At 39.4% G+C, this 19,302-nt stretch overlaps 1 protein-coding gene across 1 annotated transcript in view; it reads right to left on the reverse strand.

Annotated features, from left to right (window-relative positions):
* Positions 1-12,755: 12,755 nt before the first annotated feature.
* LOC124165967 (innexin inx2) overlaps positions 12,756-19,302 on the reverse strand; it is a 30,464-nt gene continuing 23,917 nt past the window's right edge. The window contains exon 2 of the mRNA XM_046543517.1: positions 12,756-17,035. Within this exon, the coding sequence (XP_046399473.1) occupies positions 16,313-17,035 (723 nt within the window). The 3' untranslated portion in view covers positions 12,756-16,312. The remainder of the gene's footprint in view (positions 17,036-19,302) is intronic.

Here is a 19,302-nt window from a genome sequence, read left to right on the forward strand (position 1 = left end):
CTCACGATCACAAGCAATATGTTAATTCGCATCCGTTCACGCCTGTTTTTTTATAAATAAAGCCGAGAAAAAATTCACTAATTGAGAAAACCAAGGGAAACAGGAGAGAAGATTCTCAGCATAGAATGAATTTAACTCGTGAGAATCTGAGAATGACTCGGCTACAATTTATACGTATAATTCAAATGAACGACTTCAGTAACAAATTCCCTTAATTAGCAGATGACAAACCTGAAGCCAGTTTAATTTGTACTTCTTCGGTATCCATAATTTCGAAAGTCATACCTTCGTATGAATATATTTTAGCGACAACGGCAGCAGAACACGTACTGGCACTGGGCGCAGCCATATTGCTTCTCAACATGTTCCACCGGTGATCGTTGATTTTCTCCGGTGGAAAAAATGGCGTCTGATCAGTGACACCGGTGAGCTACCAGAGGGCGTTCAGCAGAAAAGGTCTCACCGGTTCCGCAACTGTTGAGTCTGCTGAACGCGACCAATGATAGGGAAATTCAGAAACATGTATTATGGAATACATAAGGAGTTAGGCTAAATTACAAGTCAACTAACCTATAAGTAAGTCCTACCGCTGCCGTTGCAGTCTCTAATCAATAGTGGAAAAAAACGACATTTTGAATCTATATGTTCCACAGACTATCTCTCTTATTTTATTTTTATCACGTACATGGCAGCTGTTCTATGTTTTTAAGCCTATTTCATTAGAATCCCAAATATTGGCATTGCATTCCAAATGAGCTCTAACGAGGAAGAAGTAGCTGATTTATATCATATTGCTGATTTTAAGAGTTCTCATTTCTCCTTTCTTTACACGATAATCTACAGAATAATCACTTGTCTAACGTCGCATCTGTCGCCGCAATTATAAAATTTAATCCCCATGGATAATTTTGTGCATGGTGAATGTTAGTGATGGTTCACCTTCAACCAAAAACCTCCATAGGTGGCTAGCAGGGTAATATGTAAGCATTTTTATAGTGAAAAATATTTGCAATCTGCTATTTAGGCGATATAAATAACTTTTTAACTACTGAGCTGATAAATAAAGAAATTCCACACAAGTACAGCGACAAAAACGCAACTAAGTAAGAGTGATTTAAAGTACTGCATGATGTAAGTTACTTCGCATTCACGCACACGGGTGCCACGTCATACCAATGATGAAATTTTCCATGAAAAATTCCTTTCTAACCTATATAAGGCAGTCGAACCTCAATAAACGCAGCCCCGAGGGTCTTTCCTTACCATCACAGCGTTTGAACTAACGTTCGGAGTTGCATTGGCTGTAAAATGTGAAGTGTCATGAGGTATTCCGATTTCTGGAGGGTTAGCGTCTTCGGCCGTTATGTTAACTTAGAGCTGAGTGTCATTTACTCCGGCATTCGATCATTGTGAAACGTATACCGACAACTGGAAGCACTTGAGCGATCGTTGAAACGTAGTACATCCACTTGCTTCCTCCTATTTTGCTGCAAACAAGCTGGTGCTTCGTGAAAAAGCGGGGTAGCTGACCTAGCTTCTCGATGTTGAGTGTATTAACCTTAGTCGTTACTGTAAATTATTGAGGATGAGTGGGAACTTTTGCTTCCGGGTACTTCTCTATAGATTAATCTCTAGTTAGGGTTTTATCTTGTTAATAATCGTTGAAGAAGTGAAGCCGTAAAAATTATACATTGAAGATGAATACTCTCTCTGAAGAAAGTTGCGATTGGTTTTGATTTGTAGGTATAATCTCTGTAATTTATGGGCAAGGTAGTTTTATTCTATATCTTTAAATCCTAGGTGTAGATTATGTTTGGAATACGAGGACTCTCATTTGCCTGTTGCTCGGCATGCGTTGGAGTTCGATGCAAATACTTCCATCGCATCCAATCTCCACTATCACTATTTAATCCTTGTTCAAATAAAACAACAACAAGAAAGCAAATTAGGGTTTAGATTATATTTAGTTTATAGTTAAGATTCTACATATACGCGGTGAGATTGTTCCATGATGAACTTTTGAATGATGTTCGATTTACCTCTTTTTATGCAATGATAAAATGGAAAATAGAAATTCATTCGATGGAATTATTTGTATACGTACCTACTCTTTAAGCGTATCCTATAGCTAGTATTCATTTTAAGTGTGAGCAAAGATTATCGAACTGTTATAAAATAAATTTTTTAGGCGATTTTCATTTTATTTCAAAATTTTGGAATTCCTTCACGCTTGGTCAGAAACCGTTAATTTGATTTGAGCTCATCGGTGGAAGTGACATGCGCTGAGAAATTAATGTTCCTTTTACTCCGAGGTATCTGATCGGCTTCTCTTTTTTTCTCCATGAAGGAGCGGTTCAATGAAAGAAAGGTCTATGCCGTTATTTTTTTCCCATTTCGTATCCAGCTGAACATCACTCGGCGAAGCCTTCTAAATATCTTGCCGGTGCGCGTTTGATCGCGTCGCATTGTCTCCGTCCAATGTAGCGCTCATGTTCGAGGCCGTGAGGTTGGTCACTCGTGAAGAATTGAGGTGTGGATTGATCTTTTATTGCATCATGTGATTATGACAGATTCCTCCCTAAAGATTCTGGAATTAAAACTTTCTATTTTAACGGGTTTCATAATAAGACCGTGTTATGGGATTCAAAGGAGAAATATGCAAGGCTAAAGGCAAGGCAAATTCATCTACATCTACATAATACCCTGCGAGCCACCTCTAGAGTGCTTGGCAGGGGGTGATCAATCACCAGCATGCAGCATGCAATTGGACTCCCACATGCACACCACACCGTCCAAAAAACGTCCCGTATACTAACAAACTATATTACAATATGCTGTTAGAAAAAATAATTGAATTAAGAAACATGCATTAATTTTTACATAGGTTAGTAGGCTACACTACAAGTCATGTAATCTATTTAGGAGTTCTATCGCTGCCGTTATAATCTCTTATTGATCGTGGAAAAAAAGACATTCTGCACCTGCCTGTTCTACAATCTATCTCTCTTATTTTATTTATATGATCTGATATTGACATTAGATGTATCCATGCAAGGCGAGAATAATGTAAAGTGCTCACCGCGAAGTAGTAGAGGTAAAACAATGGTAAAAATAATATGAGAAAGAAAAACAAAAGCAGAGAAAATGCAGAAAAACAAAGAAAAATACAAGTGGTAAAAGAAAAACATGCAAGCAGTCGCCATAGCGAGTGTCGACATTATTTTTATCAATCGGGAAACCGTTGTTATCCCTGTTAGCACGAGGAAAGAATAACGACTTAAATATCTCTGTTTCGCAGTTTATCTTCTACTCGGGATCCCTTCTCCTCTATTGCAAAAGCGGAATTTCGACGGCAAACGAAGGATATTTTTCACATGGCCTGAGAAAAACTCCTTCCCGAATTTGCTAAGTAAATATAGTTTATGTTTTGATCAACACTCCTGAGTTTGAACCGGAGATCGTCCACGTGGAGATGAAAGGCCGAAGATTGGACACTTTGGAGAAATTGGAAATTGTGCAAGAAGGAGGCATTTCACTGACGAATGAACAACTATTTTTTGGACATTCCCCACTCCTGGCCATACCATTCCCGAAGCGCTCCAGCCAATGACACATACCCTTCCCCAACTTCCCCTTCCACCTGTCACCCATCCGTTCTATATAAATACAACCCCAACACCAACCATTCATTATTGTACTTGATAATGACCTAACGGTCGAAACGCGTTGCACGGAAAATAAACCTGTGGAATATTGCCATCTTTGTGTTATTTTTAAAACTCCTGTAACTGTTATCCCAGCCTATCTCGCCCAACGAAAAATATTTTCCTCGCCAGTCGAATAAATTCTTTGGCTTTCCTCGCTGAAATTCCGCTTTTGCAATACATTTTCATCGCTCATTACTAAGTTACGACAGTAACCTATGATTACACTCGCGTGCTTAAGACTGTAAAATAAAAGTATTTTCCTAGATAGATAGATCGACATGATACCCTGCGAGTTATCTCTTGGGTGTTTGGCTTTGAGGTAAGTCTTTAATCCTCTGGTGCATGTTGGTGTTTGTTCACCCCCGGCCAAACACCTCCATAGGTGGCTTGCAAGGTAATGTGTAGGATAAATGTAGATGCATACTATTTTCATTGCAACATATGTACCCTATCGCCTCTTCACTTTTTCGCTCTGTGTACATTGATACCACCACTTTTCACTTCGCAGTAAATGTCCACGTCAACCCTGCCCGCCTGTGTTGCATACCTGAAAATTTCCCCTAAGTGGAGGTCATAGGTATCTTATTGCCGCCCATCACGTTCAATGAATTCCTAGCCATCAACTTTATTTCGGTAGCGGCTCGAGTACTCCTGGAATGCCAGACAATCTTAAATCACAACACTTCTTTTCCTGTTTTCCTGTCGAGCTGTAGGAAGTACATAAATGCTATCAGTTTTACGCCCAGATGCATCCATCCCGAAATCTCGAGAGCTTGCGATAATGAAGACCACCTACTGGGTACGTAGCAAGCATTTTTGATCCTATAGAGAGAGATAAAGCATGCGAAACGAACCGCAAGTAATCAGAAAAGTTAGGATATTTTAAAGACATACCAAAGTAGGGCTTTAATTTACCCCTAAAAGTCTGAAGTTAAAGGAAAGAAAAATTAGGAGTTAAAATTTAATATATGTATGGATAACCCATTCATCATCGCTCATTTTGTACATCAATTGTGGGAGAAAATAGGCACATTTCAAAGAAAGAAAGGATTGGAAGTGTCAGAAAGGATTATTGACAAGCATGTATTATTTATAATACGCAGACAGTGTTACATAAATAAAAATATCGATACCACGAGCGATTACTTAAAGTAATGAGGTTTTGGAGTTGAATTCAGGTCAACGTGAATAGCTTTTTGAGTAAGCGATTCAGCAGGGATAAATAAATGAGACATACCTACATTATTTAAATGATATGTGGAAAACTTGCATTACATACACCTACTACGAGACGAACTACAGAAAAGACCAGCGGCCTTTTCTAGTCACTCTGCCTCTTCTTGCTATTTTTGTCTGCCGTTTCCCTCTGAGGATCGTATGTTTCGTTGATTTCTAGCATATTTAAATTGAATCCAAGGAATACCAAACGGCTCTTAGTTTCCAGGCTTATTATATGTACAGAATGAGACTCCATACGTATATAAAAGAGGATGTCTGTTTGTCTGTCCGCTATGCGATTCCATACCGATCCACGGATTGCGACCAAAGTTACCACATAGATGCATCCCATACTCGCAAACCTCGTAGTGCTACTTACAGTTGCATTCAACGCGGCGTTAGAAATAACGGCAGCGTTAGATCTTACAAATAGGATAGTTGACTTGTAGCGTAGCGTACTAACTTATGTATTCCTTAATGCATGTTTGTGAATTTTCTTAGTTTCTAACAGCATGTTTGGTGCAATCCGTGCATCGATATGGAAATGCATAGCTTTATTAGCAGATTGCCTGCATGAGTATTCCGCAAGTGTTGCCTTTGAATGAACGTGGTAGTATTATTTGTTAGTATGAGTAACATTTTTATTTATGTCTGTGAGGTGTGAATGTAGGAATCATATTGCTACATGCTGGTGATATATCACCCCCTGCTAAACACCATAGAGGTGGCTTGCAGGGTATTTTGTACATGTAGATGTCCTTAGCGTCATTTGCTCATATACGTTTGTTACGACAGGTCGTATAACATCCGTGTGGACATCCTGCCGGGTAGGCACACCTTTTGACGCGCACAAAGAGAAAATATTAAATTCCTACCATGCGACCATGAATTCCAAAATCCAAGTTTACCACCTCCCAGTGTACTATCCTTCCCGAACAACGCTGGGTGGCCTGCTAGTAGAATACAGATGTGGGAACACCTCATGAGGTTTACTTCGGATGAACAAGGGCCCATCAGTCTTAGGAGTTTAAAGGGAAGACCCCCACCGCCTTGGCCTCCGTCGTCATCCAGATGAAGAAAGGACGAATTTGCAGATAAAGAGGTGCTGACGTCAGACGTGAGCGGGTCGTCGACGCGCCGCACATGTGATGCAATGGGGGGAAATCGCAGCGGCTGTTAAAAGTGGCAACCCCGCGCCATTCATTCGGCACCGAAATCGCGGCCTCTTCCAAATCCGTGACCTTCCCTCCCCGTGATTGAATCGCACATGTCCCGAAACACAAGGACCTAAGCCCGCAGACAGCAATCAGTTTTGAGGGAGGCTGAGGGACGTAAGAAAGTTAACATGAAAATCTTTACATCTACACCAACATCTACGTGATACCGTGCAAGCCAAGCCACCTGGGGCACGGATTAATTCATTACCAGGCATATAGCACTCTTCCACGCCTTAATCAGAAACGCGGTCTTTCGCCGGACACAGGCCAAGCACACAGTTCAGTGAGACGCGGTCAGACCACACACTAGGAGAGTGGTAAGGACACGAACATGATACCACGAGATTTCCACATAAGATTTAAATTTTAGTCTTTCCCCTCGATCGGCAAGACTTGACTATTCCAAATTCCTAATTAATTCAGTTACACTACTGTGTTTGTCGTAGCAATTTTTAACCAATCTTCACAGGACGTAGAGCAAAGTATTGGCTGAATTTACTTAACAAATTCGCAGAATATTTTTTCTCAGATGACGTGAAACTTATCCTTCGTTTACTGTCGTACTGTGGTAGGCGTAATCACGAGAAGAAAATAAAGGAAAAAACAGCAGAACATATTTAAAATTCATCCTTTCCTCGTACCATCAGGGATAACAACGATGTCTCGATTAATAAAATCTACGGCGTCGCTCGCCAGGACGACTCATTGCATGCTGTTATTTTTCCATTGTTCTAACCTTACATGGATTTACTAAAGGAAATAGCAACCGTCAAATATGTTATATAACCGTGTGGTTTGCATGTGGGGAGCGTCTCCCATGATGGTGATTGCTCATCCCCTGCCAAACACCGAAGAGGTGGCTCGTAGGATATAATGTAGATGTAGAAAGGTGAATACTAGTTTTGGGCTATTTCTTGCCAATCCAAGAGTATTATGAAAATTGTAGAATGAATCAAATAGCTAGGAGTAGGATAAAATAATGATCGAATTTGAATTAAACACATCAGAAAGATTTCGGGTCAAGTCCATTGCAAACTGGGTTTTGTGATAAGAATTCTTACGAGGAGTGAGGGCAAAGTCAGAGAAACTGCCAACTCGTCCCTCGTGAGACCTCATAAAATCGACTCAATAGCTTAAAACTAAACCGCTTAATAAATTATGTACTCCTTGATGCATATTTCTGAAATTTATTCCTGGTATTTCCAACATCAATTTTTTTAGCTTCATAGGCAGATTGTTTCCATAAGTAGGATATAGAATAATCCCACAGTTTCTGTGTCATAGGTAGAGTTATGTCGGCGCTTATTGTTTTCGAAATGGTCCGATTAAAAAATTCCTGGTCTCAAAATGTGCGAAATGGTCATTTATCATTCACTCTAGATCCACTGCCAGCACGTAAGAGGAAGGAGGGAAGATACACGGGACTTAGTAGTGTCCGCGAATCAAAAAACGCGCAGTGCGCCTGACGGCAGAGATGCATGGGGAGTACGGCGGGCACCTTTGAGGCAGCGTTTTGGCATGGGGGAATCAAGATACGACAAAACGGTTGCAATTTTTGTCTAAAGGGCTCCTAAATACCATATTTACGTAAGAAAACGTTTTATCCGGGTCGAAAAACTCAACATTCAAAATAACTGCATTGAGACCCTACAGTAGCATGTAGCATTGTTGGGGGCTGACACTTGCCACAAAGGTATGTGCATGTGTGTCATTTGTGCACGAATGTCATTTTTTCCACGATCAATAAGAGATTATAACGGCAGCAATAGAACGCGTAAATAGATTGCATGACTTGTAGTGTAGCCTACTAACCTATGTAAAACTTAATGCATGTTTCTGAATTTCTATTCTATATTCTATTTCTAACTGCATATAGTAGTATAGTTTGTTATTATACGGGACGTTTCTTGGACGGTGTGGTGTGCATGCGGGAGTCCAAATGCATGCTGCATGCTGGTGATTGATCACCCCCTGCCAAACACCCTAGAGGTGGCTCGCAGGGTAATTTGTAGATGTAGATGTAGATGTGTGTCTGTGTGCCACCTACATGTAGCTGAGAGCACCTTATCACCCCAACACCCTAGAGGTGGAATATGAAGTAATGATACTTTGCACTTTTCCACATAAATATTTAATTCAAAGGAGTCAACATGTTTTACTGCACTACAGCATCATCAGGACTAACATAGTGAACTAAGTTAAACATGCCAGAATATAAGTTACCCGCAACCTCCATGCGTGAGGAAGGAGATTATTGTCCTATTCCTGCGTTAGAACGTCCTCACCCTGTATTTTGGCTCCTTTGAAATTAAGATTTACATGGCAAAGTGCAAATAATCATATCTTCTTATCTTACAATGAATTTTCCACAATACATATCAGGCTCCACCATGCATTTCACCCTATAACAGGCTCGCAAGGTATCAAGTGGATGCACATGAATCCACCTTGGTCACTTATAAAATCCACCTGAGCTCGCGGAATTTGGTTCTAGGTTCGTTCAAGACATTTTCCTAAAATTGCGAGGAAATCATGCGGAAATAGATGTCCTAAGGGTAGAGTAAAAAAGGAAGGAGGGGATGTGGGGCTTTCTGAATAGTTACAAAGCATCACGTAATGTAGTTCCGTCCTTCATAGAGCGATGTATTCTTTGTGGGAATTCACACCGCCTGCATGCTGGTATATAATTTATTTTTGCTTTCATCGATACCTATGGAGTGAATGTATGGATACCTCCACGCTGCACGGAGGCGAAATCTCACCCACTGACGAAGACCGCAGAGATGGTTTGCTGTGTAATGCGTGCACGTTTTACTACGGTGGTACCTACATGTAACTGAGAACATGTTTGGGATAAATAATCATCAATTCAACACCCTAGAAGTGACACGTAGGGTATCACGTAGTTGTTTATTTTCGCTGAGCTTTGTTTCAGCAGGCCCATAGCTAAGAGAGGGGTTCATCACGGCTTTTGGAAGTTCCCATTTTCTTTAAGAATTCTAATATTGTTCTGTGCAAATAAATTCAATACAAAAAAAACCTAAGTTCATTTACTTTCCATTATACATTTATTACAAAATTTACGTACAAACACATGCTTTTGGGATTGTTGCGAACAAATGTCCACCATGCGACGATGCGGAATTGTTCTTTACTCTATCCATGATAAAAACACAAACGGTGATTTCCGGGTCATTCCATGTGAATTCAACACACCACTCAACCCGACCACCTCAGATTTCTTTCAAATTTGGTGTATTCAATGGTACTGGTAAGTGATGGAAAATACCAATTTGTAGAGTTCAATGATGATTTTGACAAAAGTTACAGGTCCGCAAATGTTGTGAATTTGTCGAAATTTCAGCGTGTCTCTCTAAAGGTAAATGACTATAATTCCGGTTCTATTCAATATAGAAAAATGAAACTTATGTTTTTGGAAAGGTATTGTATAGGGCTTTACAATGATATACAACACGGTCTATTTGTAATAATTTTAATACTCGAGGTCATTGACCTTTGACCTTGAATAACTCAAAACACCCCCCTTCAATTTTTTAAATAAAAATATATATTATTGCTCATGCATTTTACAACACGCACACACATCAAGATGGCACACTTAAGGCATCATGCCCAAAAAATTATTTATCTACAGAACTACACGAGCAAAATGTAAAACTACTATTCAAGGTGAAAATGGCACAGTGTTGAAACCATGGTCGGTCGTTGAGTGTTATATTAAATAGTGTGGAAATTACCATTTGTGTTTTTATCATGGATATTGTAAACATACACAAAATCTAGCCTGAAACTATTTTTTACGTTCTTTACTCTCATATTTATTGACTTTCTTAACTCAAGGTCGAGGGCAGATTAAATAGGCTCCGTATTTATCACGGTGACCTGGAGGTACTCAACCCCCGATAAGACCCTAGCGACAAAAATCAATCGCAATATTCCCTTAAAGCCTTACCTATTGGGTACTATCTAGTAATCATTGACCGTTGAAATGTGGTTATCATATTCATATACGCTTTAAAGTCCCGTTAGGAAATGAGTAATCTCCAGACAAAGACATAAAAAAATCTACGTCTGAAAAGTTAATTGCGATACATTTCAAGGGTTTTGGCAGAGGGCGAATGCAATCGTTCCCTTAAATAAGTGCTACGTAGCTTCAGGTGCTACCAAAATGTCACCTGCACTTAACACTGCAGGTGTAATCTTTAAATATGCATTCAAAATTCAATGTCCACATATTATCCTGCGAACCGCCTCGGCAGGAGGTGAGCTTTCGCCTCTACTTACCCTATAGAGAAATTAGCGACTTTTCCCTCGTTAGACCACATTTGGAATACGCTGCCAGTGTTTGGGACCCTCATGAAAAAGGCTTAATAACAGTTAGAACGCGTGCAAAGAAGAGCTACCAGGTATGTGAAAGGTCGTTACGATAGTCTTGTTAGTGTAACTGACCTCTTAGATAAACTCCAATGGGAATCTCTGTCGGACCGTAGATTGAAAAATAGACTAAACCTTTTAGATAAATTCAAGGGCAGTGTCTTATCTGACGAAGTTAACCATATCTTACGGACGCCAACATACTACGGAAGATCATATCATATAAATAAAATAAGAGAGATATATTGTAGAACAGACAGATTCCGAATGTCATTTTTTCCACGATCAATAAGAGATTATAACGGCAGCAATAGAACTTGTAAATATATTGCATGACTTGTAGTGTAGCCTACTAACATATGTAAAAATTAATGCATGTTTCTTAATTCAATTATTATTTCTAACAGCATATAGTAGTATAATTTGTTAGTATACGGGACGTTTTTTGGACGGTGTGGTGTGCATGTGAGAGTCCAAATGCATGCTGCATGCTGGTGATTGATCACCCCCTGCCAAACACCCTAGAGGTGGCTCGCAGGGTATTATGTAGATGTAGATAGATGTATAAAATTTCACGATGATCGCATACGTTATACGAAAGTAACCAATCACCAAAAAAAACGGTCTAAAGGGAGGTAAGCGTACAGCAGGTACTCTCACTGTCAGAAAGAACGCGAAGTAGCGATCTAATTCCAATGTTCTGTTTAGAGCACGCTAGGATCTGATCATGTGACCTTAAATGATACGCCGCTCACAGTATACTTCAACAAGGAGGCATTTGACAATAACTTTAACCCAGACCATTGACATATTGTTTATATTTAACCATGAGAGAGACATTAATTACCAAGGTTTTAGGGAAGTCTTATGAGGTTACGCATATAGGAGTTAGGCCACAAGGTTAACGAAACCAGTGGCGCAGCGAGGGGGGAGTCTTGGGGAATAAACCCCCCCTGAACTGAGAGAGATTTTTTTAGTTTAATCCATTTCACTTAATTGGACTAATGTTACTTATAAAATAGTGTAAATATTAATGAAATATCCCTCGGAAGGCCGTAAAACTCACCATTTATCTGAAAAATTTTCTAGTGGAGGGTCCCCGTACCTCCCGCTTACCCTGGCGGGTATTCCACACCCTCAGACACCTCAAGTGTTTTGCGCCCTAGCCTTAATTCCTAGCTGCGCCCCTGAACGAAACTACCTAATGCCATGTGGATAAGAGGCATGAGACGAAAAGTTAGTATCTCTCCGAACGGAAACGTTTATAATAATAAATAATGTTTATTGCTCCACACAAATATAAATTTTAAGAAATACATGGCTGCAGGAACATACGTCGGAACTTTCGACAAAATCATGAGGACGCCTTAATGCCGGTTTCTATCTCCTACTCTTATTGATTCATAACGTAATATTACTAAGTTTTATTTAAAATTCCCGAGTACCCCTTTTAAATTTTATTTAAAATTCCCGATAGTACTCCTCAAATCAATAATTTAAAAAAATACCATTAAGCAGCATTTAATGCATAGAACTATTCCTGCAATAATCATTTCCATGGCAATCAATTTGGGAAGATAAATGCTAATAGTATATAGACATTACAAAGGAAACTAGCAGGCTAGCATAATTAAATGCAAAAAAAATGGAATGGAGAATATGCAAGCAAGCATAATGCAATCATATTGAATTCGGTGAGGATAAAGGACCACGCTGAAACCGACGTCGTACAGTATTGAACTTATGTGGAATTACGAAGTTTTCAACATTTTATTTATTACGTCGATTCCATAAAGTCACGCCCGAGACAACGAATTATAGCAAGCTAACAGTAGATATATGGATTTTACAGATGGAAATATGTCCACAAATTCCCAATTCGATTCGTACGCCTAGCTGATATGCATGAGACAGGCGATGCAATATTCAACATGAGCATACTACATAGATAAGAGGCCTTTCATTGGGTGCAGAGTCCTAATACTTGAAATTTTAAAAAGTAAATTTATCTGGAATGCGAAAACATGTTAACCAAGAGGAGAAATCAGGAGGCGCGTATGATCAACAAAAATTTCGGAGGAAATACGCTCTTCCATATACATTAATAGACCGAAGCTGGCTACAAAAACACTGCAGATCGATTGGAATTGCAAGACCTTAAGGTATTACGAACACAAAGAAGGTAAGAGGAAAAAATAAGCACACAAACACTCACAAATAATTGTCTTAAGCGATGTAAATTTATTCATATGAATATATACAAAAAAAATGGGCCATTACCTCGGTTGTACAAATGGAAAACTTTGTAGAGAATATAACACTGCAACAATTCAAGTCTACTCATGGAAATCCAACAACTTGGAAGAAAAAAAGGAATGTGTTACAATTTATTTTTTACATGAAATGAGCCTTTTTCTTGACTATACAAAAAGATTGGTCCCAAAGCGTAGGCACATTATAAACACAAAAAAATGGAACATCGCAAACATATGCGTGTCAATTATAAATCATCCTTCATTCACTTTCTCAAGACTTTTTTTAAAAACGTTTGTGTTACAATACAGTTATTAAATAGCATTTTCTCACCTTGATCTTCTCATCTAATAAACTCACACAATCAAAAATATAACGTTGATCAAAGTAAGGCACAGCACTTGCGTTATTATTTCTCATTTTCATAAACCACAAACACTCTTTTTTTTACGTCTATTCGATAGATTTAATATCGTATGAATTGTTTCAGGCACAGTTGGTAAAGTATACGATAATAAATCACTGATTATACCTATACGAGGGACTGAAGAATAAACAGGAGATTCGATATTGTGCTCTAAATACAAAACAATTGAAAAAAATTCTTCGAACTTGAGCATGGAGATAATGTGTGGATAGAAAATAAAGTAAAAACTCCTTGGCATACATTTCACAAATTATCCAAGTGAGGTTCAGAGAGGAGGAACCCAGTCTGAAGTCAGAGAAAAGAATTAGCAAGCCAACACGGAATGGCAAGAGAATCGAGAAAGGGTATGGAATGCTATCCAACTCATGAAAGTAATAAAAAAAAGGAATCATATTGGTCCTCTCCACCAATGGCAAAAGCGTGCGATGGCGATGATACTTAAAACAACAGGTCTCGCGAGTCCCAAGTGGAAATGGTGATATGAGAAGTAGCTGCACGGATGATTTCGGGAGAAACTGAAGGAAGGGAATACGACACACCTTCGATTAAGACATCGCGAAAAGTTGTTCCAAAATCACATCTTTCGTGAGCAAGGTGGCAAAATAACACCCCAGAAACACCCCCATATTCTCATTCACCCCCCCAGTCGGCTGTTAGGTTAAGCCCAGCGAAGGAAAGGGACAGAGAGGAAAAAAAAATACTTGAAAACGAATGTAAAAATAACCTCTCCCGTAGAGCAGTGATCACTTGAATTGCATAAAAAAAAACTTCAACAACGGATTTGGTCCCCGACGGAATCAAAAGGTCCAAGGGGAAAAAAAGACATTTGAATCCAGCATTCTTTGCAAGCAGTGCCTTCACCTGAATGATTGATTTTTTTACACACACAAAAGAAAGTTTACAAAATATATATCATTTATATATATATTTATATGTATAGTGTCTTCCACAGTGGAGAGTATTTCCTTTTTTACGAAAAAGAAGGGTCGACACTTTGCATTCAAATATCTCCTCTCCGTAACCTTAAACCTTAAAACATCTTGCAAGAAAAAAACTTAATCATCACATTTTGCTAGAGATTTGGACAAATCCTCAGTCAAACCAAGAAAGAGGCACTTCTTAAAACTCTTTTTGCCATTCTGGCGCCCCTCTTCTTACACTTATATAATAATTAACATTAATATCATCATATCATAGCTCCCACTTCACATAACTTGGTCATCCTTTTCGTTAGATCAATGCAATTCAGCTGAAGTAGGCGAGCATATTAATAGTAATACCTCCTGCCTCAGTTTTAATCGAACCGACAATGACATCAAAACCTCGGTCGGATATAATTTTCAACTCTACTCGGGTGAACACGTTTTTTTTAACAAAGCGTTTTCAAATCATTATTTTCCACGCCGACCAAGATTAAAATGGAGAAATTACCAAGCTAAACGAACTCAAGACGAGAATCTTTGAGTTTTACTGGTCCCTGGAACCGTATTCTCACACACCTCAGGCTGCAGCCGACTTACTTTCCACACGTGAAAGGTCGACAATGCAGCTTCAAGCGGAATGCATAGGAAAAAAAAAACTATTCAATAAATACGAAAAAAAATAATAGTTAGGAATCTGGGAATCGCGAAAAAAAGATAATCAACCAGGAACCTTTTTTTTCTTAAATGGCATTCCCTTAGTTCCCTTAAAAAATGAGAATTACAAGGCCTTACTAAATGAAAAATGAAGAGCTATATTAAAGCGACTGGAATGAGCATCTGTGTAGGATATGAGCGCTACTGGCGAGGTGTTGTTGTTGAGCACCTCCGCAGCCGACGATACCACGTCGAATTAGATATATTCATTTATAATATATAATACGCGGTGGACAATGTTGACGGAACTGATAACGTACCCCGCTCATTAAACTAGTGCAATCAATATCTTATTTTTAAAAAGCTCAGAAGTATCAACAAGCAAAATATTGTTCTTTTCACAGTCTTTCTTTTGAGCTAATCACAGGAATACTAAAAAAGTCATCTCCCCAAATACTTGGGCATAGTATTAGAACACATCAATTTGTGCTGACGTCACTATTATTGCATTACGTTTCCTACAGTTACATTCAAATCCCTTGAATGGCACGTCTACACTTCAAACGCTACCAAAAATCTCAGTAGGTTATTGGAGAAATTGCTGGCAAAAGGCACTAATACTTATACATATAAAAATTCGATCTTGGTTGATTCCTGCCCTCTGGCAACGTATTTCGATTGTCGTTTCGCGTCAATGCTTAAAACGCAAACTGAGTCCATTTTACCACCATCGATTCCCAGAAAGACATTTTCTCACAAATGAAAATTCAACAAACCGCACCCTTAGTGATGAACATGGCAGTGGTAGGTATCTCATGTACCCAATCTCATTAAACTCACAAACAGCACGCTTTTATTATCTCCTGCCTTTCGTCAAAAAAAATTGCTCTAAAACCTTTTCAAATGGACAGTCAGGATATTATCCAACTTTAGTAAGGAAGCCTTATTCTTTAACAGCCTTCAAATATATAAACGTCAGTCTAGTTTTTTTGTTTATTTATTGTTTTGGGAATGATTTAATCACGCGCCCATTCTCTCATCACCTTCGTTTTGCTTCTACCGCAGATAATCAGCTTTCGGAATGTCGGCTGATGGATAAACCCCAACAAACGTCCCAAACAAGCAAACCCCTGTATTGGAAGGGCCACGAACGTGGCGTTTTGGCTTCTTCACGACGACCACTCTTTGAAATCCAAAACCTTCCATCCTCCAGAGACTCGCTTCCACACACTGCACCTCCATGTACCGTTCAGTCTTTCTCCTCAAAGGCTGCTGAAACTCAAAATGCTTCCCCGAGGACAAACAAGTCACAACACTCTACCACAAAACCCTATCCTCTCCTATCACCCCAGTGACCCGAAGCATTCTCGTTTCCAACAAAACCGATCACTTCACTCTTCCTTAAACCCCGGACACAACCAGGACACTGCTCGCTGGACAGTCCAAAAATCTCCCCTCTCTCTATCTCTCCTTCTCGCACACACTCCTTCAACGATTGTCCAGACCGAAAACGTTTCCTTAAACATTGTCTTTGCCATCCAACTTGGCGGCCAGGTCCGCCACCAGCTCCTTATAAATAAGCGGGTCTATGTTCTTCCCCAACTGATACAGGACGAACCAGTCACCTATCTGGCACTTGCGCGTTATGGTCTCGATCTGGTCGTGCGGTGCGAGCCTGGACCGCGCGCGGAGCAGGTAGGTGCGCACCTGCGGGCCTAGGACGACCGCTGCGCGGTACAGGATGGCAACGCCCGTGATCACGGACAGGACCACGAACCAGAACCAGAGGAACACGTATATCTTCTCGTTGACGATGTTGAGCGGGAGAACGCACAGTCCGTCGAACTTCTGGACCGAGCCGGAGGGACCGTATTTGTGGAAGACGCACTTGGTGACCTTGGGGAACACCCTGGACATTGGGTCCACCCTCTCCTCTGGTTCTCGCTCGGTCATGGCGATGACCTCCGCGCCGTAGGTGGTGAACTCTCCGCCCAGGAACAGGTCCATGAAGTATATCTGGCCGACGACGTTGATGAAGTTGAGTGCCTCGCAGATGAAGAAGCGTATCGCGTAGAAGTTCTGCGCGTGCAGGTTGGCGGAGAAGTATTCGACCAAGAGCTCTTTCCGGTCCTTCTTGCACTCTTCGCTGACCACCGGGCAGTTCAGGTCAAGAACGAGCATCTTTATCCGGCCGCCCTCCCATGTTTTCCACAGGTAGCGGGGAACGTAGAACAAGATCGCCTGCGAAAAAAGAACGGCACAACATTAAACACGATTCATAAAAAATCGTTAGCAAAGCGTTAACTGTGTGAATAACTTCCTACATGCATGGTTAGTATCAAACAAAGAAATGCCAGAAGGAAATGAAGTAGAGCGAAGCTTAAATAATGATCAAGAAAAAGAAAAATGCTTTAAATCGTCCTCGTAAGACCAACTTTTACCATTGAAATAAAATCCGAAGGTTCAAGCGTGATGTAGTGGAAGTTTTCCATATTGAATTAAATACTTGAAATCTTCCACGATTATAAAATTTATTACGACCTCAGTTTCACCGTTTCTACATCATCTTCAAGGCACAAACGGTGTATAGTGCATTCAATTCATGAAATTTATTAAAATTGCATACTTTGTACACAACTGAGCAATTAAATGAAAATGACGATAGGAAAATATGACGATAATGAAGAAAGATGCACAAACACGAAAGAAAAGAGCAAAATTTTTTTCCATCTCGACAGCTTCAAAACGTCAAATTGATAATGAGACATTGTGAAATCCCTGTGGTATCAACGAAAAATTAAATAGTTAATATTTCTTTCGAAGATGCCGTCTAACTGCGAACAAGCTCACTCCTTCTGCAGGGGAAAAACTTACTGGAGATGAATGTAAGAAATTAAGTGCCTGAGACATAAAAATCTACTTCAGTTTTTCAATAATCACCATGAGACTTTACATTCGGAAAACGTACACTGTCATTGTTAGATCACAATGCCTATATTTGATAAAAGAGAAGGTCTCTGGCGAGATAAGCACCACCCTATAGCAAAAAAGATGAAGAGAATTGCGAAGAGAATGACTCATTCCCACCCGTTCCATAACTATATTTCTCCGTACTTAAAAAAAAATTACAAAGCAACTCCAAGCTTTACCTTTGAGCCGGCTTCTTAAGTTTCCCAGACATTTATCGGTCTATGTTTGAACAAAAACGAAAAATAATCTGTACCATCCTTTTAGTATCAAGATGAAGTACTCAAACATTCATACAATGAAAGCAACTTAGTAGATTAGATGCCATGAAGATTCTTCGTCCAACCTCAAGCGTAATTTTCGAACGATCACGTAGTATAAATATCGAAGGCGAAACTGATTAGAATTATTATTTTTTTTAAAGCCCGAAGAGGTGAGCAATGAACCATTCCAATAAAATTGGTCACCCCTTCGGTCATAGGAAATTTTTGTTCCTTAAATTTAGAAATTAATACCATAGGCGAAATATAATGGACTTAAAATTTTAAATTAGTATCAGATTTATGCAACGCGCCTTTCCGAGCTCAGTCGTCTCTTTAGTTCATGTAATTTTTATTCCATAAGTTTAGGAAGAATAAAATCTGGAATGTTTGGTCATAATTTGAAACACACTCCCCATCTTTTCATCGTCACCAAATAAAATAATCATGCGCACCACTGAACGGAGACACTGTGGAGTTTCCATTTAGAATCAAGTTCAATCCTAGCAGGATTAATAGTGAATAATAAGGAGACGTATTAATGGTCAATTTCCCACTTGAATAAAGCTTTTTACCACGAAATACGTCAATTTTCGTAAAATCGCAAACTTAGGATTGCAAATTACTACTGTAGTGAGTAGAATTATCCCCACCAGGTTGACCACATCTAACACTTGAAGACATTCTTGTTCAACAACTTTTGAAAGAATAACATCTACAAATTTTAAACAGTCAAAATACATGGGTTAAGTTGTAAGATCTCTCCTCTTTAGATTGATTATTCGCAAGATTTTTAAATGGAATATCATTGACATTCGTGGATTCGGAAGTAGGTTTCCCATTCATCATCATCGTGGCCTCCCATTGACTTAGATAAATTGTATTATACTAATTTTCACAAATATTTCCTACTTTTTACGCAATTGGAACAATCATTAGGTTCTCTGAAAATAAGAACAAGGCGTTGTTATTTCTTTGAGATGCAAAAACCAAATATAATATTAACTTCCAGGTACCAAAAGCGTAGAAGTTTATCTTGTGAAAGAAAGAAGATTTCGGTCTAAGAATTAAAAGGAACACGACTGCAGAATTCTAGCTGGGACTAGAATCAATAGTATGAGATCATCGTTAGTTATAAGCAGCCAACACCCACCATTCCTTCCGGCGCGGGAACAATATGTTACAAAATATTAGAAGCGCACGTGCGACAAACATTCAGGGAGAACATAAGCCTCCCAATTTGAATGGGTGATTGACCTGCACCCGGAAACGAATACTATT

This window comes from Ischnura elegans, chromosome 9 (genome assembly GCF_921293095.1).
Source record: "Ischnura elegans chromosome 9, ioIscEleg1.1, whole genome shotgun sequence".
Lineage (NCBI taxonomy): Eukaryota > Metazoa > Arthropoda > Insecta > Odonata > Coenagrionidae > Ischnura > Ischnura elegans.